Source organism: Alligator mississippiensis, chromosome 2, assembly GCF_030867095.1.
Source record: "Alligator mississippiensis isolate rAllMis1 chromosome 2, rAllMis1, whole genome shotgun sequence".
NCBI classification, from domain to species: Eukaryota; Metazoa; Chordata; order Crocodylia; family Alligatoridae; genus Alligator; species Alligator mississippiensis.
Window position 1 is genome coordinate 253,512,527 of NC_081825.1, and position 24,479 is coordinate 253,537,005.

General features: G+C 42.5%; 1 protein-coding gene across 5 annotated transcripts in view; it reads right to left on the minus strand.

The window, feature by feature from the left end:
* HEATR5A (HEAT repeat containing 5A) overlaps nt 1-24,479 on the minus strand; it is a 131,776-nt gene that overhangs the window by 22,547 nt on the left and 84,750 nt on the right. For all 5 annotated transcript variants that reach the window (XM_059723022.1, XM_019488779.2, XM_006263021.4 and 2 more), the window contains 8 exons: nt 22,558-22,696; nt 19,526-19,705; nt 13,152-13,391; nt 8,371-8,552; nt 5,618-5,686; nt 5,195-5,374; nt 1,195-1,429; nt 130-378 (listed from right to left, as the gene is read on the minus strand). In XM_059723022.1, the coding sequence (XP_059579005.1) occupies nt 130-378; nt 1,195-1,429; nt 5,195-5,374; nt 5,618-5,686; nt 8,371-8,552; nt 13,152-13,391; nt 19,526-19,705; nt 22,558-22,696 (1,474 nt within the window). The remainder of the gene's footprint in view (nt 1-129; nt 379-1,194; nt 1,430-5,194; nt 5,375-5,617; nt 5,687-8,370; nt 8,553-13,151; nt 13,392-19,525; nt 19,706-22,557; nt 22,697-24,479) is intronic.

Below are 24,479 nucleotides of genomic sequence, written 5' to 3' on the forward strand. Positions count from 1 at the left end.
GAACATATAAATTATTTAATGTTGCAGTTAGAAGCAAGCAACTACAGTATTACTTTGGCCACAGTTTTATGTCTTATTAAAACCAACTGTTTAGCATTGAGTGTCCAGATAGATTACACACTCACGGACCCAAGATAAGATGAAATCTGTCAGTATTCACATCCTCAGGAGATTTCACTGCAGCCCTGGAGGAAGAATCTTGACACATTGTAGTTGGAGTGACGGGTCGGGAGAGATTAGTTAGACCTTCATCTGGATCTACTACAATGAAACCTGTGCTGGTGAGCCATAATGCTGTAGCGTAAAGGATTAGAGCCCAGGAGTTCTGATAGTGTGGTCTTGCATTTTCAATAGTCTCTGCAGTATAGAATGCCCCACCTAGAAAAAGAGCAGTGAACATAGTTTTGAATGAGATGACTATTCTCAGCTATAATTATCTTGTCGGAGTACTTTTGCAATTGGCTTGGAGTGTTGTAGTAGTTATGACGGTCTAGAAAATGTGTGATAGGCAAGGATTCTCACATTATCATTTGCTGGACCAATTTTGTAGTCAGGACCTTTAGCTGACGAGCTTTCTGGCATCAGATGCTCTTCCTCAGGTTAACTGAGGAAGGACACCTCGAGCATTTATACACATACTTCTTTTCTGGGGACACGCCAAAGATCTGCCGTTTTGGAGCAGATATGACTAATCAAGTCTGCTCCACATGTGAGCTGACGTGAACTGCACTGCACTGCACGCAGTTCTTTAAGTGGTGAAATGCACATCAGCACGCAGAAAAGGGCGGCAGCGAGCTTTTGAACTAAAACACCTCTGAGATATTTTAGTTCGAAAGCACGCCATCGCCATTTTCCCAGCGCTGACGTGTATTTTGCCACTTATACAACTGCATGTATCACAGTGTCGTGCACTTTTCAAAGCACCTGGTGCTGCAATGCATTCATGTGTAAAAATGCCCCTGATATTGAAAAACTTGGCTAACAGTCCTCCCAGCTATACAGCTGGTCCAATAAAATATATTTCAGAGTCCTTGCCTATTTTTATAATGGCACTGCATTTTTATGATATGCTAACTGTACAATATTTAGAGAAGGCCTAGTGGGTTGTGCTTAGTAAAAACAAATAGAATTTAGTAACAGTTCTTAAAGTTATAAGCAATGCAGATGAAAATACTGTTTAATTTGCTTTCTTACCTTCAACAGGAAGCTGAGAGGCATATTCAGAAGGTAAAGTTAAGAGAGCAAAATCCTGAAGCGCGGCAAGCCAAAGTTTGCTTAATGTTCCGAGGTCTGCCTGGACCAGGTCTAGAAGTCCATTGGCAGAAGAAGTTGCATCACTATAGCTTTCATCAGTGGAATCTGTGATCTTCAAGGACTGTTTGTATCCACCACTTTGGTTTTTTTGTCTTTCAACTGCCACTATGTAAACCTACTCAAAGATTGAGAGACAGGAAATTTCATAGATTTTTATGTCAGAAGAAACTAATATGATCTAGTCTGATCTCTGTGTGTAACACAGATTAAAAGATTTCCTTGAATTAATTCCTGTGCAGCAGCTTTGGATGAACTGAAGCATATCTTCTAAAGATTTCAAATGATGAAGAATTTATCACAAACTCTTGGTGAACTGTGCTTGTTGATTACCTATCTTCACAGTTAAAAAGCTACACACCTCATTTCTAGTCTGATTTTTTCAGGCTTCAAATTAGAGTCTTTGGATCTTGTTACATCTTTTTCTCTTAGGTTGAAAAATTTATCATCAGATTACCGATGTCCAGAAAGACTGAGCAAATCAACCTGTTAACCTTCCTTTGGCTGCAATGATGTAGCTGCTTACATCCAACCTACCAAGTAACCTAGACCACTGTTACAATAAATTGTTATCTTTTTAATTTAGCACTCTAGAATCTTGTATCATTTGAAAACATTATCAATAGCAATATCTTCTTTATTGCAGGTTATTGATAAAAATGGTAAGTTGGGAGGTCCAGGACCCAACTGTGACTGTACTAGAAACACACCTGCTCAAAGATGATTTCCTGTTTAAAGCCACATTTTGTTACACATCAGCTAGTCTTTAATAATTCACTTGGTATGTAGGTCTCTCATTGTTATTTTTTCTTAATAAGAGAGACTCAAGTCAAATGCATACTATCATCCTTTTTAAGTAAATCTGTAATCTCAGAAAAAGATATCAAGCTAGTTTTAAAGATTTATTATTAAACCTTTATGAACTATCACTACCTTTCTTTAATCCTTGATTAATCAAGTCCTTATCAGACATTCCATTATTTTGCCCAGAATCAATGTCATGTCTATAAGTATCTGAGTTATTCTATTTAAATACTGGAATAACCTTCCAGGCCTTTAAAACTTTCTAAGTGCTCCAAGGCTTATTGGAAATTAGAGTCCACAGAAAATCAGCAGCTAGCTCTTATGAAATTCTTAAATGCAGTTTATTTGCTTGCTTTTACAACATTTAAAATAACTGAATGGTATTTAACTTGTCTTATGGTCAAGTCACTGGCCTAGGATCTAGGAAACTCTGATTCATCTTTCAAAAATGTATTGCATCATCTTGGTTAAGTCAGTCAGTCACCCTGCCTCTCTTCATCATCAGCAAAACAAGGTTAACCAATACTTCCTTACCCCTAACCTATATCTGCGTTGTCTACTTGGCTCTCAAATTCTTCGGGGCAGTCTGCATGCAAAAGGACTAGTACAATGAAGTTGTGATTTTTTGGGACTTCTACATCCTACTGTTACATGAATTATAACATTTTAACATTAATAAACTGGATTATTGATAAAGGTGAGTAGTCCTGGCTCTGAGCATCCAGTAAAACAGGAAGAAGTACTTACAAATAGCTACAGAAATGAACATTGTTTTCACAGATATACTCAGACAAATGTATGCCAATATTCTTCAGCCTTCACCAGGTGAGTAATTTCTTACAGTGTTCTATGTCAGAAGATGCTCTCCATCTAACAGCTGAAAACTTCAAAAAGTTTGGAGACCAAAGACCTAGATGAACTTTGTCATTTTCATGAAATGTTCTTTACATTACTAGTAATCTTTTTATTCTGATTTACTGTCTTCCTTAAATCTACGCTGCTTTAAAATGCTTTAAATTAAATGTCTTATCTTTAAAGTTCTAGAAATAAGACTCCTGGCACACAGTCACTTAATGGTGCAATACGATCTTTTCTTTGATCCCAACAATCTTGCTCCTGCCATGACACATGTGCATAGCAGGATGCATGATTTTGGAACCAGGGATCAATCCCAATTGCCACACGATTACTACTTGCCATATGCTAGGGGAGCTTAGGAACATGCAGGGGGAGCCTGGAGAACTGGTGCACTCATGGGAGCCCGTTCAAGGCTGAGATTGACAGTTGGCTGATTGTCAGTTCCAGCTCCAGGACCACACCACAATACCAGGCTCACTAGTGCAGGTAAAGGTGTGATGGGACGTAATGTGTGATCCACACACCCACACCTCCTGCCATGCCACACATGCATGGCAGGAGGCATGATTGTGGGATTGCACGTTAAATCCTATCACCCCCCCCATCACCAGTGCATGGGGAGCCTGGTGCAGGAGAACTCCCCCTACACCAGTAAGAATTAAGCACCCATGGCTGGAAGCACTCTCAACCCAGGGGCTCCCAGCCAAAAGAGTGCCCCTCGCACCCCCTAGGCTGAGGGATTACAGCAGCCACAATCCATAGGGCTCAGGGGTACATGAAACTTCAATTAAATTAAATGTTTTTTCTTTTGCGAGTGACCCTGTTAATTGCCACACCAGCTTGTCACTTCAAGAGGCCTCTTTGGGAGCCTACTTCTAAAACCTTGTAGAAAATAGAAGCTTGTGGAGCATGCAGCTGTGATCCCTAGGGATTGGGGGTGCGTGAAAACCCCAGGACCTGGGGATTGCAGCAGCTATAATCCCTAGGGCTTGGGTTGCTTCAAACTGCACCAGTGTTCAATTAACCTTACTCTTAAAATTATATTCATGTGTGTAGTCTGAATTTGTTTGGCTTCACCTTCAAACCACTGGATCTCACTAAACATTTTTCCCATGCTAATATAAGAGTAATTAATCACTAAAAATCTCTTCCTCATGTTGGTATTTGTAGGCTATTACTAAGTCACCATTTAACCCGCTCTTAGATAAGAAGGTCAGTCTAATAAATTTATATTTCTCACTCTAAATTATGTTATCCAGATCTCTAATCACACACAAACTCATTCCTGTATCCTTTCCAGTTCTTTTGATATGTGAACACTGGAATTTTACCAAGTTTTGTAGAAAGGTTTCACTGATCCTTTATAGAGATTTGACCATATTCTCACGAATTGACATTCCCCTATGTATATACCTTCAGACTGCAATAACCCTCTTTATTAGAGAACTACACTAGAAGATCATGTTCAGTTGGTTATCTATTACCATAACTAAGGGGTTTTTTTGAGTGTCCTTTCTTTCCAGGAAATAGTCCCCCCACAAACTGAAGGTATTACCTTCTTTCTGGATTCTGAGACAGAATCTTGCATTGGCTATACTGAAAGAAAAGTTCAAGTGACACCCCCTCCCCCTTATCAAGCAGTTAGGAACACATTCCTAAGTCAGAGTCATACTATTTTACTGAACCTTCAGGCAGTTGCATGAAAAGTGAGTAACTTCACTTGAGGTATATTTATTTACACAGTCTGCCTATGGGAAATAAAAAGCCAACAAATCTTATAACTTCATTCATGAATTATGTATATCTAAGAGATAACCACATGAACTAAGACTTCTTCATTTAAAATTGGTAATGAATTGCTATAGAATGCTGATGATGTGTGCAGTATAAAGCAAGCTGCTTTCTAGTCATTCTGTAAAGGAATACGTGAAAAGAAAAGGGCCTAGAGCAACTCTTCTAAATCATATATTTTAAAGGCATTTCTGTGACCACATTACATTTTTCATTTTAAAGACTATTTTGCTGTTAACGTAAATGGGGTGCTTAGGTTTTAATGCATTCAGTACTGAATACACAGCAAAAAATGTAAAGTTATTAGACAAACTTCTATTCACTAGTTTGCTGAAAGTTACTTAAACAGTTAGGTTTAGGTTTAAAAGGGAAGCTCACCATTCTCATCCTTTAATAGTCAGAAGTCCTGTTATAAAATGAACACACTAACCTCTGCCCAAGCTTTAAGCACAGCCAATATCTCCATAGTTGAGGTGCTCTCATTGTATAACTGACTCTGTGCTTCTTTTCCAGCCTGTATTTTGGTCAAGGATGATACAAGCAACTGATGAACCCTTCGAAGGTCATTCAGGTCACTTACTACGCCACTTGCGATCCAGGCACTGCAAACCTAATGTTGTACAATAGAAAGTGTGATCACTTAAAAACAACTCCCAAAAGTATTTAATACACTGGGTTTTTTATTTGTCAAGTTCTTAAGCACTAGCAATTTAAGGATAAATGAGTTATAGAAGTGCAAGAATCAACTCCAAAAGGCAAAAAATTAAGCGTTCTAGATCAAAAGAAACAGCTAAGATCTGAAAGTCCTAGTTAAAGACCCACACCTTTCAGAGTTTGATCTTTAAGAATTTACCTGACATGCTTTTGCTGTGACATCAGGTGGGGTTTCTGGGGTGAAGGCAGGTCTAAGTGCTGCTCCAACCTAAAAGATGTTATTAAATGCTTTAAATACCAAGAAGAATAAGTGAAATAATGTTACTTTTCATAATCAGGCTTTAGTGCAATTTCCTTATAAAGAAGCTAGTTCCTTTCTATTTACATCATGACTTTTAGGAAAAGTGATCAGCAATTAAACATGGAATTGTAATTGGACACAATTTGTTTTCCATGGAAGAAAGGTTTCCTTTCTGACACAGTGGGCTTTGAGACCTGTTTCCCTTCCTTGCTAGGGTCTTGAAGTCAGAACAAAGAAAACTTCTTATCACCACAAGAATTCAGGAAGGAAGAAGTTTCTCAAGGCAAACAAAAAAAATTGTCCAAAACCTGACAAGTCCTACAAATACCTAATGAGTGGCATTTCCTTACCCAGAAGGATCTTGATTTTAAGGAAAAGAAAGCAGCACATTAATTAACACAACAGCAAAAACTGATTAAATTTTACAGCTGCAGGAACATGAGAGAGAACACAAATCACATCTGCTTATTACTGAATATGGACAAAGACTTATCAAGGAGCGTGGACTTTTTCCAGTTTTTACACTGAAGCTATTTTTACTGAGGGCTACAGAATAAAAAAATTCCCTATGCGTTTCAGATATTATTTGATGACCTAAACTTAAATACCATCACACTTGGGATGATGGTGTCTTTACATGAATCTGTACAGTATGCAACCGTACTATCTGCTTAGGTCCTCAGTATGCTTCTGTAATTAATATTAAACAGGTAAAAACTGGTCCTAAACATTAGCCTTTGCTGAAAAAAAATTCTCCAAATTGTTCCAATTGTTTGCATAGGTCTTGTGCAAACTGACAACCTGACTCACTGAAATTGTTAATCTTTGGTTACTCTTAGAAGAAATTAAAAACATTAAGCAAGTTTTTAATAATTTCCTTTGCTGCTGTGTCGTTCCCCCCCCCATCTTGTTTTAGGGACTAAGTTCCCATAGAAAAATTATCCTGCTATTCATATAATTTATTCTGTGGATAACAAAACTGAACTGCTTCTTGCAGTAAAAAAAAAAAAATTGATCTGCACACTAATTTTTGTCATTAGTTGCACACTGAAAGACTGTTTCCATCAAGGATATTTTGTAGCTTGACACAGCTGTGGGCAAGTAAGGTTTTTCTTCTGGCCTGTAGAGCAACTGCAAAGTCAGCATTTACTTGGCCACAACAAATCTGTAGATAATCTGGCCTGAGTTTTAATTTGTATGGTAAGAGTTATGGGGAGCACTAGATTGCAACCTGTGCATTATCTTTATCTTAGCCAATGAAGACCAACAGAGAGGACAGACAGAGACTGTTAACAACTTGTTCAGTTATGGTAAGGTGGTTCCATTCTTTAAGGAGCTTTTGTATGGGCTTTGCCTAAGAATACACACTTTGATACAGAAAAACTGGTTAAACCAGATGTAGCTACATCTTATCAATACACATAGCTATCTATGTTCTATTTGTGATTAGCAGTATTGAACAGAACATAATGAGATAATATTCAGGTTTTGTAGCTGCTTCAAAATCTCCTTGACTTCTACCAGCTGATGAGGAGAAAACTGGTTATTGCAGAGGAATAGTACTAATTACATTATTGATTAAGTCCTCCCAGTTTTTAAATGAAAATCAGATTCCCATGTTGGGATTATTTAGTCCAGCAGTAGACTTGAATACTGTTGATCATTCTATGTGGCAAGAACTAATGGCCAATTTATTTATTTTTTCTGGGTGTGCCCAGGAAGTGGCTTCTGGGTAGTTGTTCTTCATCCACAAAGGTACTTCAGTGTGGAATTCTAGAGGGTCTCTTTACTCTCATCTGGCAGACCTTTAGGAGTAGCTGGGGAGGGAAAAGGCTATAATGCCTGCAGTATTTTAGTAATGCAAAGACCTACCACCCTGTCTTTATCAGCCCAGCCAATGTTCATTGCCTTATGCAGACTACTAGAGAGCACGGAAGCTGGCTGAAGATGAATTCAGGTAAGTTCTAGTGATGATGGGGAAGTAGGAACCAATTGGAAAATTTGGGAACAATTTTAACACCTCTTATTTTTGCCAGGTATGCAATCTGGAGGTTTAACTGGATTATCCAGAAATAGAACTGGATATGACAGTTTTCCATCAACAACGGGTAGAGGCAACATTTTTTTCTTTTGGAAGTGACCCTTAACTGCCACCCCTGCTTGTCACTTCAAGAGGCCAATTTGGGAGCCTACTTCTAGAAATTGTGTAGAAAATAGAAGCTGGTGGAGCATGCAGAAGGCCCATCTATTACATATTGGTTTTTTACAACTGTCCATATATATAACTATTTCATCAAAATTCATTCATTCCTTGTATTTCAGGCATGTGTATAAAAGTTTCTTTAATATGTATAGAATGTAAACAGTTCTTTTTTTCCCTAGCAAAAGAAGGCTTGTTTTTTACTTGGGGTACTCAAACACAGAATAGGTCATGATCAAACTTGCAAAAACTAATAATTTGAATCAGAAACTTTTCATGTTTCATTTGCCCAAAGTCATTTCTGGGGAAGGTAGGAATGAGTGAAAATAGTTTCTGCATCAAACAAACAGAACCTTGACTGTACCACTAACTGCTGAACAAATATAATTTCATTAGCAGGCTGTCAATTTCAATTTTACTCTATTCATTTTATAAATCAATGGATGCTTACATTAGCTTGATATTGCTCCAGAATTACATGACCTGGAAATTCTGGTTCTGGAACAGCTGCAAACTTCCGAACAACAATTAACAATGTCTGAAGCCCAGAGAGACGAAGCTGGTCACTGTGATCTGTGGCAGCCATAAAAGCCATGCGGATCAAGTCAGCTAAATGCAATACTAAAAAGTCATCTGAGGGAAAAAAAAGAAACACAAAGGTATTTTCATTAAACACCTGATCTATTTTAACATGACATAATAATATTTTTGTTTTATACTGTGGAGCCCATATATCAATTCAGATTTTTATTTTCTACTTCAACATATGCTAAGGGAGTTGTCATTTTCTTTAGGTAGTTCATATATAGAAAGCTCTTTTTTTTTTTTTTAATTCATGCTCAATATAGTAGATCCTAAAAAGGAAGCTGTAATCACTCAATTCACTTTTTCTTTCAGATCTGTATCTTGTATATATTAACACAATTCTTCAGTGGTATCATAGTATCATAGTGCTTAGGGTCAGAAGGGACCTAAACAGATCATCAGGTCTGACCCTCTGCCCTGGGCAGGAACAGGTGCCAGGATCATATCACCCCAGCCAAATATCTGTCCAGCCTCCTCTTGAAGACCCCCAAGGTAGGAGAGAGCACCACCTCACTTGGGAGCCCATTCCAGAGCCTAACTGTAAAGTAAAGTATCAGCTAATACTTTCCAATTTTATGATATGTATTTGTGGGAAAGAATAAACACCTCAACATTTGACTCTGATAGAGATTCTGAGCCATCAAAAATCTTCAGATCAACATGTTGAAGTATTCAAAAACCACAGACAGGCATTCATTTCTACTGGTAAACATTGCTCTGGAATTCTTACCAGTAGAAAAAAAAATAGTCCAGGAGTTGGAGCACACGTGTTCCAGCCCCCCTGGCTGGACAGCTATATAATAGGGGTGTGCAAAGTGGGCCCTGTTCGATTCGGATTCAGCCCAAATCAAGGACAGTGATTCGATTTGGCTGAATCAGAATCTGAAGAGTTGACGTTGATTCGGACATAGACACAGCTTTAAAAGTTTTTTCTACATACCTTGAGGTAGCAGGCGTGGCTTGCGAATGCTGTGATGCTGGAGCACATGGAGCATCCCACAGGAGTGTGGGGGGGCCTTCCATGTGCTTGGCGGTGAACCAGAAAGCGGACCGGAAGGACTTCTGGCCCACTTCCAGGTCTCACAGGGAGCACGCTGGGGGGTCCTGCTGCACGCCCCCATCTCCCCCGGCTCAGTGATTGGCTATGGGGGGGGGGGGAGGGGACACCCTGGGTGCCCCCCCCAGACCCAGGAGGCACCAGTCACCAAGCTGGGGGTGTGCAGGGGGGCCCCCCAGTGCACTCCCTGGCAGATCCGGAAGCGGACTGGCAGTGCTTCTGGTTCACTTTCAGGTTTGTTGCTGAGCGCGCTGGGGAGCCCCCCATGCTTCTGTGGGATACTCCATGTGCCCCAGCATTGCAGCAATCACAAGCCCCTGCTACCTAGAAGTATGTAGAAAAAAATTTAAAGCTGTCTCTATGTCCAAATTTTTCCGAATTGATTTGGAGGGTTCCGATTCAATTCAGAGAGATTAAAGGGTCCTGTGATTCGATTTGGATTGGGAGATTCGGTCGAATCTCCACTGAATTGAATCAGAGACCGAAGCTTTGCACAGCCCTACTAGATAAGTGAGCTGTCTGGCCAGGGGGCACTGGAGTGCAGCTCCCTGGGCCATCCCCACCCTTAGGGGAATCAATTAATTGACACACTGAGGCAGGGGAGAGGACAGAAGAGGCCAGATGTCAGCTGACAACTCCTGAAAAGCAGGAGCTTTCATAGATAGTTCCTGCTTTTCCACCAATCAGCTGACTGGTGGGAAAGGGGGGCATTTCTCACACAGTAGGAACCTTCCTGGTATTCACCACAGGAAAATAGAAGGGCAAGTTGTCAGGGAGTCAGTGTTCTCCCTCCCTCTCCCTTGGGGTGGGGGGATGGGGGAGGGAGTGACAGCAAAGGACTATGGGATACTAGGTGTCCATTCAATTTAGTGTGGGAGGGAAGATATCTACTTGATACAAAGGAGGTACAACTTTCTTGTGAAACAACCATTTGAAAACAGCTGTACACCCTCTTTCTGTGTTTAGGGAAGGTTTTTCTCCCAGCATAAATGTAATGTCTGTATATGACCACAGTTTGTGATGTTTTTCTGTTAGTAATTATGCAAAGTATGTCATAAACTGATTAGTTTTCTTTCATCCTCGACTTCAGGAAAGCTGACTTTGATAAGATCAGGAGGCTTGTTGGCGAAGCCTTAAGGGACCTTGACCCAAAAGGGAAGGGAGTTCAGGAAGAGTGGTTGCTCCTCAAGGGAGCGATCCTGGAAGCTCAAGCAATATCTATCTCGTCTCGGAGGAAAGGCAGCAAAAGGGCACAGCAGTCCCCTTGGCTCTGTAGGGAACTAGTGGACCTCCTGTGTCTAAAAAAGAAAGACCTATAAAGGGTGGAAGGCTGGATCCATCCCAAAAGGAGAAGTACTCTGCACTGGTCCAGACCAGTAGGGAGTGAACCAGGAAAGCCAAGGCTGCGACTGAACTCCAACTGGCTACAGGTATCAAGGACAATAAAAAGTCCTTTTTTTTAGATATGTGGAGAGCCGGAGGAAAAGCAAGGGTAAAATTGGACCCCTGCTAAACCAGATGGGTCAACCGACAACTGATGCCCAGAAAAAAGCCAACCTACTTAACGAGTATTTTGCTTCGGTTTTTCACCACCCCAAGGGACAGCCCTGCTCAATACAGTACAGGATGGCCAGAGTAAAGGAGAACTGTTACCCTTCATCATTGCTGACCATGTGCAGGAACACCTTGGGAGGCTGGACACCTTCAAGTCAGCTGGCCCTGACAGCTTACACCCCAGGGTACTTAAGGAGTTGGCAAGCATCATAGCTCTGCCACTGGCACGGATCTTCGAGAAGTCCTGGTGCTCAGGCGAAGTGCCCGAAGATTGGAAGAAGGCCAATGTGGTGCCTATTTTCAAGAAAGGGAGGAAAGTAGATCCGGGGAAATGCAGGCCCATCAGCCTTATATCTATTCTGCGGAAGATCTTGGAAAAAAAATCAAAGAGACTGTTCTTGACAAACTGGCTGAAGGCAACTTCCTGAGGGACAGCCAGCACAGGTTTGTTGTTGGTAGGTCTTGCCTGACCAATCTCATCTTTTTCTACAACCAGGTGACCTATCACCTGGACAAGGGAGAAGAGATTGACGTCATATATCCTGATTTTTAAAAAGCTTTCAATCTGGTATCCCACTATCATCTCATAGAAAAACTGGCCAGCTGTGGCCTCGGCTACATCACAGTCTGGTGGCTGGGGAATTGGCACCAAGGTTGGACCCAGGGAGTGGAAGCTGATGGAAGTCAATCATTGTGGTGCACTGTGACCAGTGGGGTCCTCCAAGGCTCTGTCCCTGGGCCTATTCTTTTAAACATCTTCATTAATGATGTGGACATTGGTATCAGAAGCAGACTGGCCAAGTTTGCTGATGACACCAAACTTTGGGGTAAAGTGTCCACACCCAAGGACAGGATGGTGATCTAGGCTGATCTTGACAGGCTTGGAAAATGGGTGGACGAAAACCTGATGGCCTTCAACACTGAAAAATTCCAGGTACTCCACCTTGGGAAGAAAAACCCACAGCATGCTTATAGGCTTAGCAGTGCTATGCTTGCTAGCACCACGGCCAAAAGGAACTTGGGGGTCATGATTGACCACAAGATGAATATGAGCCACCAATGTGATGTTGCAGCCAGCAAAGTAAGCAAAACTCTGGCTTGCATCCATAGACACTTCTCTAGCAAATCTCAGGATGTCATCCTCCTGCTGTACTCAGCTTTGGTGAGGCCACAGCTGGAGTACTGCATCCAATTCAGGGCTCCACAATTTTAAAAGGATGTGGAGAAGCTTGAGAGAGTCCAGAGGAGAGTCACGCTCAAGATCAGAGGGCAGGAAAACAAGCCTTATGATGCAAGGCTGAGAGTTATGGGACTCTTCAGCCTAGAAAAGCACAGGCTCAGGGGGGACCTGGTGGCTGCCTGTAAGTATATAAGGGGTATACATCAGGATCTGGGGGAATGCCTGTTGACCAGAGTGCCACATGGGATGACAAAGTCAAATGGCCACAAACTCCTCCAAGACCGTTTCAGGCTGGACGTAAGAAAAAACTTCTTTACTGTCTGAGCCCCCAAGGCCTGGAACAGACTGCCACCAGAGATGGAGCGAGCACCTACTCTGGATTCCTTTAAGAGTCAATTAGACGTTCATCTTGCTAGGATCCTTTGACCCCAGCTAACTTCTGCCCCTGGGGCAGGGGGCTGGATTCGATGTTCTTCCGAGGTCCCTTCTAGCCTTAATGTCATGTCTATGAAATGTTCCCAGACCATGAACTGTGTTGGTGTAGGTAGGTGTCAGATATCATTTCTGGTTGCCAATGTTTTCTGCTGGAGCAATGGTTCCTTATTTGTATGTCGTCCTACAACAGCTGGGAAAAAAATCAGTATCAACACTGTAATTATATGCCAATATTATGACTAATTTACTACTGCTCTGCAACTCAATATATCCAGCATATTCTAGTCAGATTAATTAAAGGCATCAACAGAGGTTATGAAGAAAGAAGCCTATGGTGAATTTCCATTAAGAAAGAATCTGTTAACATTAAGTATGCTTGGAACTTTGTGGAATGTTCTCAGCATCTCAGTGTAACACATACCTCTTGAATCTCTTTGTTTCCTTTCTTGAGCCAAAGTTATGTCAAAATGTGTACTGCCTGCATTTTCACATTGGCTGATAATTCTACAAACACACTCTGCAGCAAAAACTCTAGTAGACCACCGTGGATTAGTGAAGGGATGGGATGTCTCATCACTCTTGGAGGTTAACACTGATTCATCATCCCCTTTAACTACCTCCTCTTCTTGGGTTGTATCAACTGAAGCTACTGTAGTGAAATCTATATTTTAAGCACAGAAAAAGGAACAAATTGATTAATGGAAGAAATGCAAACACATTGCTCCTTCTATAGTTTAACTGAGACACAGGTTATAGAAATGTTGTGGTAGCTATTCAAGTTACCTGTACCAAATACTGTGTCACTAACACTGGAGAATACACCCCCTTTCGTGACTAGATTCTGTTAATTATTTTTATTGCAATAAGTACCAGAGAAAGGTCAACGATCTCGGTTTCGTGATATTCTTCAGCCATGGATTGATCATGCTTACTAGACCCAAGGGAAAATTAGATGCTGCTGATCATTTAGGCCCATGGTAAAGCAACCTCGATGATTACTGCCAAAGTTTATGTATATAAAATCTATTTCATGGTTCATGGAAGGCAGACAGTTTCCATGAGGAAACTAAATATTCTTTATTGCCATTAACAACTGCTCATATGAAAAACTGAAGCAGGTCATGCAAGATAACTCTTTCAAAGTAAATCTCTCCCATTTCAGGCTACCACTTTAGTCAGAGCACTTACATGGCTTTAAAACAGGACTAGAATTAAAAATCAAATAACAAAAATTATCTTCCATTTTTGTGTTTTTAGTATTCTTCATAGAAAGGCAAGCTCAGTTCCTTGAAGAAAATAAATCCATTAATTTGTGTATGAAAAAAGAAAACACTTGGGAAAGAGATGCAACAGAATCTATCAGTGTCTTAAATGGCAGGTTATTTAATTCTTGTACAGTTGAGGAAAATATAATAAATCAAAACTTAATCCTTCACTGGTATCATTTCTACAAAAATCCAATAGTGTCTCAAGAACAGGGGTAAGGAATTATTTTGGCTGTTGGACCACTTAAAAAGTTTGGGTTGCAAGCCTACAATTTTTTAGAAGATAGAATTTTAACAAATTATAGATGAAAACAAACAAATCTTATACTAAAAATCAAAATCTACTAGAACATATTTTATTTCCAAAAATATTTTTGTCCTGATTTATGCTTTTTTGAGCAGTGTATAGTTTACCATTCATCACACTAGCTGGGTGGATTGGGCTAGGTGCGTGGTGCCTGCCATGCATCACCATGGCCACCATCACTTCCCCACACAACCTGCTGCCTGAATTGGTGCAGCAGGGGCAGGAGGAGGAGGAGCTGCTGGAGGTGTGGGGAGCTGAGCAGTACCTGGGCAGCTGCAGTCAGACTGGAAGCAACTCTACCAGGTAGCTGTGTGCACTGACAGGGGTCAGGGCCATGGACAGATATGGACAAGAAGGTGGCACAGGCCGCCCCAGGTGGGAACAGGTGGAGCTCAGCCACATGCAGCAGTACTGAGGGGGCAGCCACCAGCCAGATGCAATCAATTGGCAGGTGCCCTTCCACAGGCTGGATCCAACCAGTTGAGGTGCCAGATGTGGCCCATGGGCTCTTTTGCCCAGCCCTGCTCATGAGTCTCCCTCTGCAATTCCTTTGTCCTCCTGCTCTCCATTCTGGGAGTTCAGCCCTTGCAAGATACTAGGCCGCATAACTAGTTCTACCTGCTCTGAATGACTAATTTAGAAGCATAGCTCTGCCTTGTTTCCATCACTCTTGATAGAATACAAATGGTCTGAGGGAATTTTCTTCTAGATCACCATGGGGCCTCACCATTGGTGATGTGTCGGGGATGCACATGGGTGCACGCGCACCCCCTGAGTGTGGTGGTGCACGCCCTGCTAAAAGGCACCATTGACACTGCCAGCGGCACCTGTGGGTGGTTGCCGCTCACCACCCCTGTCCTCACCGCCAACACTGCCGGCGGCATCTGCAGGCAGTCTGTGATTGCTGCTGCCAACACTGCTGGCAGCATTTGTGGGTGGTCACTGACTGCTGGTCGGTGCTCACCACCCTGTGCCCCTCACCACCACCAGTGTTGTGGCTGCCTGTGGGAGCTCTTGCTGCCACCTGCAGGAGCTTGCCATGCCCCCACCAGCCTCTGGGGGAACACAGTATTCATGGGCCTCACAGCTCTTTGCGCTCTGAATTTCTATTTCTAGAACTACAGGTAAATACCAAATTTCTGAACACCAACCACTTAAACCCCTAAGTTTCCAAAATATTCAAATCTAAAATTCAGAACAGAAAACCAAATTATTATGAAGCTTGATTTTATAAATTCATAGGTGGAAAGCAAGGCCTTTCTAAAAAGATGATTCAACTTGTATAAAATTATGTTGAAAAAAATTATTTTGCAAGTTTTTAAAAATCAAAAATTTCAGTTCAAACCACATGGAATACTACTACAACCAGGGCCCCCCCCCTCTGCAGGGGCCATATGCCTCCCTGCAGGGCCCAGAGACTGCTTGCAGGGACTATAGCCCCCCCTGCAGAGCCCCAGTGCCCCCCCCCCCCACAACGCACAGCTCACCTGCAGCAGCAGCAGCCACTGGGGCACTTGGGGCCCCCTAGCACAGCCCCCCTGTGCAGCACAGGTCAGCGCGGCTTGGCCCTGGCCGCCTGGCACCCAGAGCTACCTGTGTGACATCACATGGGCAAAGCCTGGCTTGGAACAGCACCATGTGCCTTCGGGCAGCTCTGAGCCACTTGGGCTGTCACCCAAGGCCCTGCGCCACTTGCGAAGACTGTGTGTGGTGCTGGGCTGGGTCCTGTGTGAATGGTACCAGCCCAGGTGGGGCCCGTACACACAGGACGCTGCACGGTGCAACAGGCAGTCCCTATGAGTGGCACAGGGATCCAGGTGACAGATTGAGTGGCCCAGAGCTGCTTGGAGCTGCACCACAGTGGCCCAGGCCTGCACAATTTGCCACAAGCACTGCCAGGTGCCAGGCAGCTGGGGCCAAGCCATGCTGCCCTGCACTGTGGGGGTGCTTTGACAGGAAGGCCCCAAGTGCCCTGATGGGCTGCTGCTGCGGAGGGGTGGAAATGGGGCTGTGGGCCATGAAGGGGGCATGTGGGGAACCCATCCCTCCCGAGCACCCAGTCCCCCACGTCCTCACGGCCCCCCTGCTGGAGACAGGGTCCATGCATCTTGCACTGCTCCAGGCTGCCCCGCGCATGGAGGCAGTGTGCTTCAGCAAACAAGGGGCAGCCATAGAGACATTCTGGCCAACTACCTCTTTGGAGGACCTAAGCCTCTGGTTGCTCCACTTTTTTTTCTCGTGGGGTTTTTCTTTTGATACCGGGATATCCAGTTATTCTTTTTTTTTAAAAGAGCAACTAAAATAATCTCCAGAATCTAAAGTCTTTTGAAATGTAGTCATATGGAGACTAGCAACAATTGGTCACTTAATTTGTATTTTGCTAATAAAAGAGTGTGCTAATTTTTTTTCTATGTTGGTTATAGAATCATAGGATCATAGAAAAGTAGAGCTAGAAGGAACCTCACAAGGTCTTCTAGTCCAGCTCCCTGCTCAAAGCAGGATCATCCTTGACTAAAGCATCCCACCAAGCGTCTTTCTAACCTGTCCTTTAAAACTTCCAAGAATGGGGATTCCACAGTTTCCCTGGATAGTGTGTTCCTGTGCTTGCCCACCCTAATAGTCAGAAAATTCCTCCTAATCTCCAATTTGAATAGTCCCTGCTGGCGCCTGAGGCCATTGCTCCTAGTCCAGTCCCCCATGGCTGCAGAAAAGAGCCATCTGCCTCCTCTCTATAATCAGCCTTCAAATATGTATTTGAAGACTGTTATCAAATCCCACCCCCCTTCTCTTTTCCAGACTAAATAATACTAGTTCTTTCAGCTTTTTCACATAAACCTTGCCTATTATTTTTTGTTGCTTGGCTTTGGACCCTTTCTAAGCTGCCCATATCCTTCTTGAAGTGTGGGGCCCAAAACTGGATGCTGTACTCCAGGCAAGGCCTTACCAGTGCTGAATAGAACAAAAGAATCATTTCCCTTGATTTGCAAGTGACCCTCCTGTTAATACAGCAATACTTTTAGCTCATATTTAGTTTATGGTCTACTGTAACCCCCAGGTCCTTCTCTGCAGTACTGCAGTCATTCCCCTGTCTGTACTTGTGTATGCAATTATTCCATCCCAAGTACAGGACTTTGCACTCATCCTTGTTGAATTGCATCTGATTGATTGCTGACCATTTCTCCAGTTGATCCAGGTCATTCTGAATCCTGCAACTCCACCCAACTTGGGTACATCTGAAAATTTGCTAAGTGTGTCCTTGATCACATTCTTCAAATCATTAATGAAGAAATTAAACAATACTGGACCCAAGACAGACCCCTGGGGATCCCCGCTTGATACCTCTTCCCAGCTAGACGTTGAGCGATTGGTGACTACTCATGAAGCATGATGATAACTGGAATTACTCCCCTTACAGTACCTTTCTCTAGTCTGTATTTCCTTAGCTTGTTAATGAGAATGTTGTGGGAAACCATATCAAAAGTCTTGCTAAAGTCAATATAAAGCACATCAACTATACTTTAGGCTTGCCTAAACCAGTATCTCTTATCTGAAAGTCTGCCCCTTCCCATGTTTTGGGTAATATGGAGTCTGTGGCTAGGCCATTTGTCACATAGGATGTTTGGTCAAGGTGAGGAGTAGGCTGTTGAATACTACCCCCTTACCAAAAAGGTGAAAAGCAATCAGAAAAAAACAAATAACCTCTCATTCTGGGGAAAATAATTAAAATATTAATAAAAATAATGGGTAATATAATACTCCACGACCTGTAAACATTCAAGAGGGGAGATTGATTATTTCTCTTATGTAAAGTGAATACCCAACTGTACAGGCATTATTATTTTATTATGTTCCTATCCAGATAATATTAGCACTTACCTTAGGGGCAGGCAAAATACAGCCCCTAAAAAATGTAGAAAATTAATTATTTGCCCCTCACTGCCTGTCAAAGATGACAAGGTGCCAGATAAGAATGGGTGGAAGAAGCAGAGGGGGGCGGGGGGGGAGGAGGAAGGAGGACTATTAACACAGCAGGAGTCAGCCCAGCTGCATGGCTGGGACTGTGGGACACAGTAGGAGCCAGTCTGGCCCAGCCAGGCCAGACTCCCACAGTTTCTGGCTGGATCCTGCATGCCCTGCAGTCCCAGCTATGTATCCGGGAGCCAGGTGCTGCTGGAGCAGTGGGCAGGCGGGGGAAGGTGTGTGTGGAAGGAGTGCGGGTGGGTGGGTGGGGAACCAGTGATGGCAGCCATGAAGAAAGGGAAGTGGCTGGGGAAGGGAAGCTGCGGCAGGCAGGGGGGAAGTGGCAGTGAACAGGCTGATGGGAGCGTGGGGCCCATGCCAGTACCCTGGAGCTAGGGCCAGCGGAGGCCCAGGGCAGGGCAGCAGGAACGTGGAGCCTGGGCTGGAAGTGGCTCTATAGAGCTGACCCAGCTCTGTCCCTCTCCCTGCTGGCGGCCTGGCCACATGCAGTCCTGGGGCTTGTTGGGACTGCACACTGCCAGGGGTCTCTGCCCACCACGGGCTATGGGCGCCCTGAGGTCTCGCAGCCTACTGCTGCTGCTGGTGGCAGGGGGGGTCCCACATGCACACCCCACCATACACATGTACCCACCCCCCGCCTCGCACAACCATACACACACACACCCCCTCCCCATGCACACCCCTACATTCCTTCATACACCCCAGCCACCCAACCCTTTCACCCTCTCCCTCCACACATTCAGATCCCCCCACAAATTCCATACCCACCCACACCCCACAAATCCACACGCACACCCACACCTATCCACCCCACAAACACTACACACATACACACACACACACCCCCCCAGACCCCACATACACACACACCCGCAGCACCCACAAACCCTATACCCACCCACCCATACCCCCACACCCCTTCATACCCTCCCCCCCACAGTATACAAAAATAAGACTTCATTTTAAGCTATTATGCAATCATCTCTATGTACACTACACAAACACACATAAATCAAGACAATTAAAAAAAAAATCAAATTAATATCATTTTTTTTCCCTAATTCCAAGATGGCAAATGCCCTAGCCAAAACGCATACTTCTAGGGCCAAGGGGAGGGACTTCCAGTGACTTCCTTTTCCAAGATAGTGACCAGGGGGTGGGGCAATCTTTGCAGCCCTTGAGAGCTCACCAAAACGGGTTAAATGGCCCTCCAGCCAAAATAACTGCCCAACCCTGACTTACCTGCTGAGGAAGCAAGGACATCTTTACAAAGCTTCAGCCAGAAAGAAAGCTTTTTAACTGCCATCGATGTAAGCATATGACTCAGGGTCTCTCTGATATCTTGGCACAATCTTTGATCCACTTCTTTGTCCAGCAAGCTCAGCAATGCCCCCTCCAGACCTATTTCTCTGATGTTAATGTCTGTTGCAAACAAAGACTGAGTGGCATGTTTCACAAAACTGCTGTAATACAGGTGTACAGATATGCAAAGTATTTAAAGACTACACAAAATGTGCTGCAAATAACAAATATGTGGTTTTTAAATATTTTTAATATCTTTGTTTGTATCAAAAAATCAAATGCCATCTCACGCCTAATGCATCTGGATGTAAAGCAACCTTTGAAGAAACATGACTCAATATTGCCCAAAATAAATAACACCCTAATAATTTTTCTAAGGTCAAGAAATGCCCAATCACAATGAGTGTGGTTTTGTGCCACGTTCAGCTAATTTACTAAATCCATTCCAGTGAGGATACTAGGACTTGGTGGTTGGTTAATATTTCTATACCTGTCTGAATTACTTCCCAAGGGATTTCTCTATTGTCTGATAAATGTCTGATGAGCTATTCCAGTTATTAACTTTTAAACCAACAGCAAGCTAGTAAAGGATTTAACACTAGTAATTTGATTGTATGCCCATTTACTGCTGTAGTTATAAAAAGTACAAGATGAATTGAAAAACTACATGAAGGGCCTAATTGATATCTTATGAAAAATTCACAGAATGGGTCTATTGGCAGAAACTCACATCACCAATTCAGCCAGGAAGGAGCAAAGTGAAGAAGCACAATTACATGCAATTACATGATTACATGAGATTACATTAAATGAGTCCTGAACAGCCGAGGGATCTCCTACAGCACTTGGATGTTTTCAAGTCCGCTGGGCCAGACGACCTGCACTCAAGAGTCTGGAAAGAACCAGCTGAGCTTATAGCAGCACCGCTGGTCAAGTTGTTTGAAGAGTTGTAGAACTTGGGAGTGGTCCCAGATGACTGGAAGAGGGCCAATGCGGTGCCCATCTTTAAGAAAGGGCAGAGGGATGACCCTGCAAACTACAGTCTGGTGAACTTGACTTTGGTCCTCAGAAAAATCTTTTAAAAATTTGTTTACAAGGCCACCAATCACAAGCTGGTAACTGATGGGGTGTTAAAAGACAACAGCATGGCTTTGTTGAGGGCAAAATCATGCCTGACAAACTTAGTGTCCTTCTACGACCAGGTAACTAGCCAGCTGGACGAGGGACATTAGGTTGATGTAATTTAGACTTCAGTAAAGCCTTTGATTCAGTTTCCCATGAGATTTTCTCATACAAATTGGAGCGTACTGGGCTAGACCAGTCTACAGTCAGGTGGGCAGACAACTGGCTTAGAGGTCGTTCCCAGAGAGTTGTAAATTGATGGGATGGCCTCATCCTGGAGGGCTGCCTCCAGTGGTGTCCCCCAGGGATCGGTGTTGGGATTTGTGCTCTTCAATATATTAATTATTAATTAATATTAATTAATATATTAATTAATGACTTGAATGAGGGGCTGGAAAGCTCAATGATTATGTTCATGGATGATACTAAGCTGTGGGGAAATGGGCACATCAGAGGATAGAGTAAAGATCTAAGATGACCTTGACAGGCTGAATTCATGGCCAAAATGGAATCAGATGAGGTTTAATAGGGAGAAGTGCAAGGTCCTTCATCTGGGTAGGAAGAACCCTCATCATAACTACATGATGGGTGGTGGTCCACAGGCTGGCACAGCATCTGAATGAGACTTGGGGGGGTCACGATCGACTGGAAGACGAACATGAGCCAGCAGTGCGATGAGGTTGCCAGAAGGGCAAACAGAACTCTGGCATGCATCAGTCCATGTGTGGCCAATAGATCCAGGGAGGTGCTCTTCCCTCTCTACTCAGCATTGGTGAGGACATGGAGTACCGTGTCTAGTTCTGGGCACTGCACTTCAAGAAGGACATGGATAAGCTTGAGAGTGTATAAAAAAGGGCCAGCTGTATGGTCAAGGGCATGGAGGAAAGGCACTATGAGGAGAGACTTGGAGAACTGGGCCTGTTTGGCCTGAGTAAGAGAAGGCTGAGAGGTGACTTAATAGCCACCTACAAGTACGTCAGAGGTAAGTACCAGGATCTAGAGGAGCAACTCTTCAGGAAGCCACCCAAGAAAGGATGAGGATCAATGGGCATAAACTAAGACAGAGTAAATTCAGGCCAACTATAAGAAAGACCTCCTCCTCTGTAAGGGTCACCAGAATCTGGAACACACTCCCAGAGGTGGTGCAATCACCCTCCTGGGAGGTGTTCAAGATGAGGCTGGACAGGCACCTTGCTGAGCTTGTCTGAGACCAATAACTTCCTGCCCACGGCAGGGGACTGGACTTGATGATCTTACAGGTCCCTTCCAGTTCTATAATTCTATAAAGCAATGATGTCAAGTGAACAAGTTGAATTTACAGTAAATTGAGTCAGGTACCAATATTCTGTTCTCAGTGTAATACTATGCCTATCACTACGGTATCTGAGAACCTGAATTACTTCTCCCTAGACACCTGTTCCCTCATATTTTGAAACCTAAGGTTAAAAAAAAGCAATGCTAAACAATTACATAACATTTTCAAGTTTCTCTCTGCAGGCTTGAGAGTTAGGGATTATTGTTAGTTTAAAGGGAAGTTAAAATAACATAGCCCAGGGATCTGAAGCATTATAAGAAAAACAAAGATAAGACACGACAACAGTCTGAGTTTGGGCAAAACTAGTGTTTACAGCATTTAATCACCGGAGATGCCTTGAAAACAGCAATAAATAGGCATTAAAAGTATTTCTTAGTAGAAAAAACTAGTTTGAGTGAAAGATTATTAAAAAAGCAATACAAGACAAGACAAGCAGTCTGCTTGTTAAGCTTAACTCAGGAGAGAGTGATTAAATAGTCCAGACTAGCATGTGTTAAGCTCTGTACTCCCAAAGCTTACTGGATATATGTATTACCTGGAGTGAAGTCTTCTCTGTTATCTTTTACAAAGGCAACAGCATGTTCTGATACCTCAGCTGCTTCTCTTTGCGCAAGCTGGCGCAAGCAAGCTAGTACTGCTCGCCTCAACAGTAAGTAGGAGCTACAGAAATTCACCTGAAATATGCAAACAAAGGGAGTAAGTTGTCTGGCAACTATTATAGGAGCTATGCAGCAAAACAAGAGTTCAGTACTTTCTGAATTATTGAAGTTATGACAGACTGTAAGGTCGGTAATCAAATAAATATCCTATTTTGCCTGCCTTTTTAGAGCTGAAATGCAAAATTTGTAACTACTGTAATGGCTGCTATTTTTAAAGTTTTCTCAATGAAGTTACCTTACATAGCTTGTTTAGTTCAGGTCCAGTTCTCATTGAACTTAGGGGAAAAACTTCCATTGACTTCAATGGCAGTGGAATTACAGTTTAAAGGAATGACTGTATGCAGTACACAAAACTGCAGTGTAGTTCAAAAGTGCAACACAAGAGAACTCCCTTCACAACACCATTATCTGGAAGGAATTCTAACTGTTAAAAGAAAATGTTGATGTATTTAGTGATAGGAGAACCAGGTTTAAGTAATAAACCCGTGCATAAAAGTGAGAGAGAGAAAAATAATAACAATGAATAGAGGTTGATTAAGGTTTCTTTTGATAGATGACAATCAAACTAAATTAGGGAGCAATGCTTTATTATTTTAAGCATGCTGAGAGTGAGGATTAGGGGCAGGTACCAATCAGCTCTTCTGAACCAAACCTCCAGCATAATGGTTTACACGATCATTGCCAGTTAGCTGCTTCTTCATAAATTAGGAAATTACTCCTGGGCAAGAAAAACCTATCTGAAAAATCAAATATCACACCTCAGACTATTTAAATTCTACAAATGTCCTTAAAGAATCCACAGATGTGTTATGTTGTCAGGTGGCTACCTTGCTCAACCCCCTGTTAATCCAATTTAATGTAACTCAAATTGAGGTTACACTGAGCATTTGGGAATAAATCAACCAAAATGAACATGTATCTAGATGTATGGAAGGTAAAGAGGTTACTCTTCATAATTAAGTAAACTTGTCCCCTTAACTGCCATTGTCAGGAAAAGATAACAGCTAGAGCTGAGCATTTGAGAAGAAGATAAACGGTTGTGAGGCATGTTCCTCATTTGTCAGTGATAAGCCAGCAGATGTTAGTCAAATTAAAAAAAAAAAATTAAGTATACAAAGAACAAGTGATATGGAATCACAGTTTAGTTGTGTTTACAAAATGTATTTGTCTTCCGGTTTATATTTTTTTTTACACATGCATGTGAATCTGCAAAACTCATTAATTATAAACTGAATAGATATGAAAGATATACACCATGTAACATTTACTTTAAAAACTGGGAGGCAATTAGTATCTCAGCAAGAAACTTTAATTGAAATTTAAAGCAGACAAATGAGGCTTTAATTCAACATTTATCCAAGCAGGCCATGTTTTTGGAGGCATGCTAAAAATTGCAGTTCACGAGCTTGTTTTTATAGAGAAAGGCCCAAGCACCCATATCGGGTTACTGGAACAATGCAGGGCATTCTTCATATCTCTCATTCTCCCATATTTTAAGTGGGGGGTGGGGAAAAAGGCAAGGGTAAAATGGAAAACACAATGCAAGCAACACATACAAACTTAAAACAACAAATATTTCCCTTTCTGCACTGGACACATTGAAGTCAAACAGATGAAAATTAAGTGCACAAAATGAAATATATGCACCAGCTGCAGAAGGTTAGGAAGGATTTGGTTAGGATGGCATCAAATGAATATCACTTGACATGCTAAATATATTTTATTTTACATTAATGGTTAAACATGAAGAGAAACAAGAGGAAATAATAATAATACAAAAACAGCACTGCAAACTGCT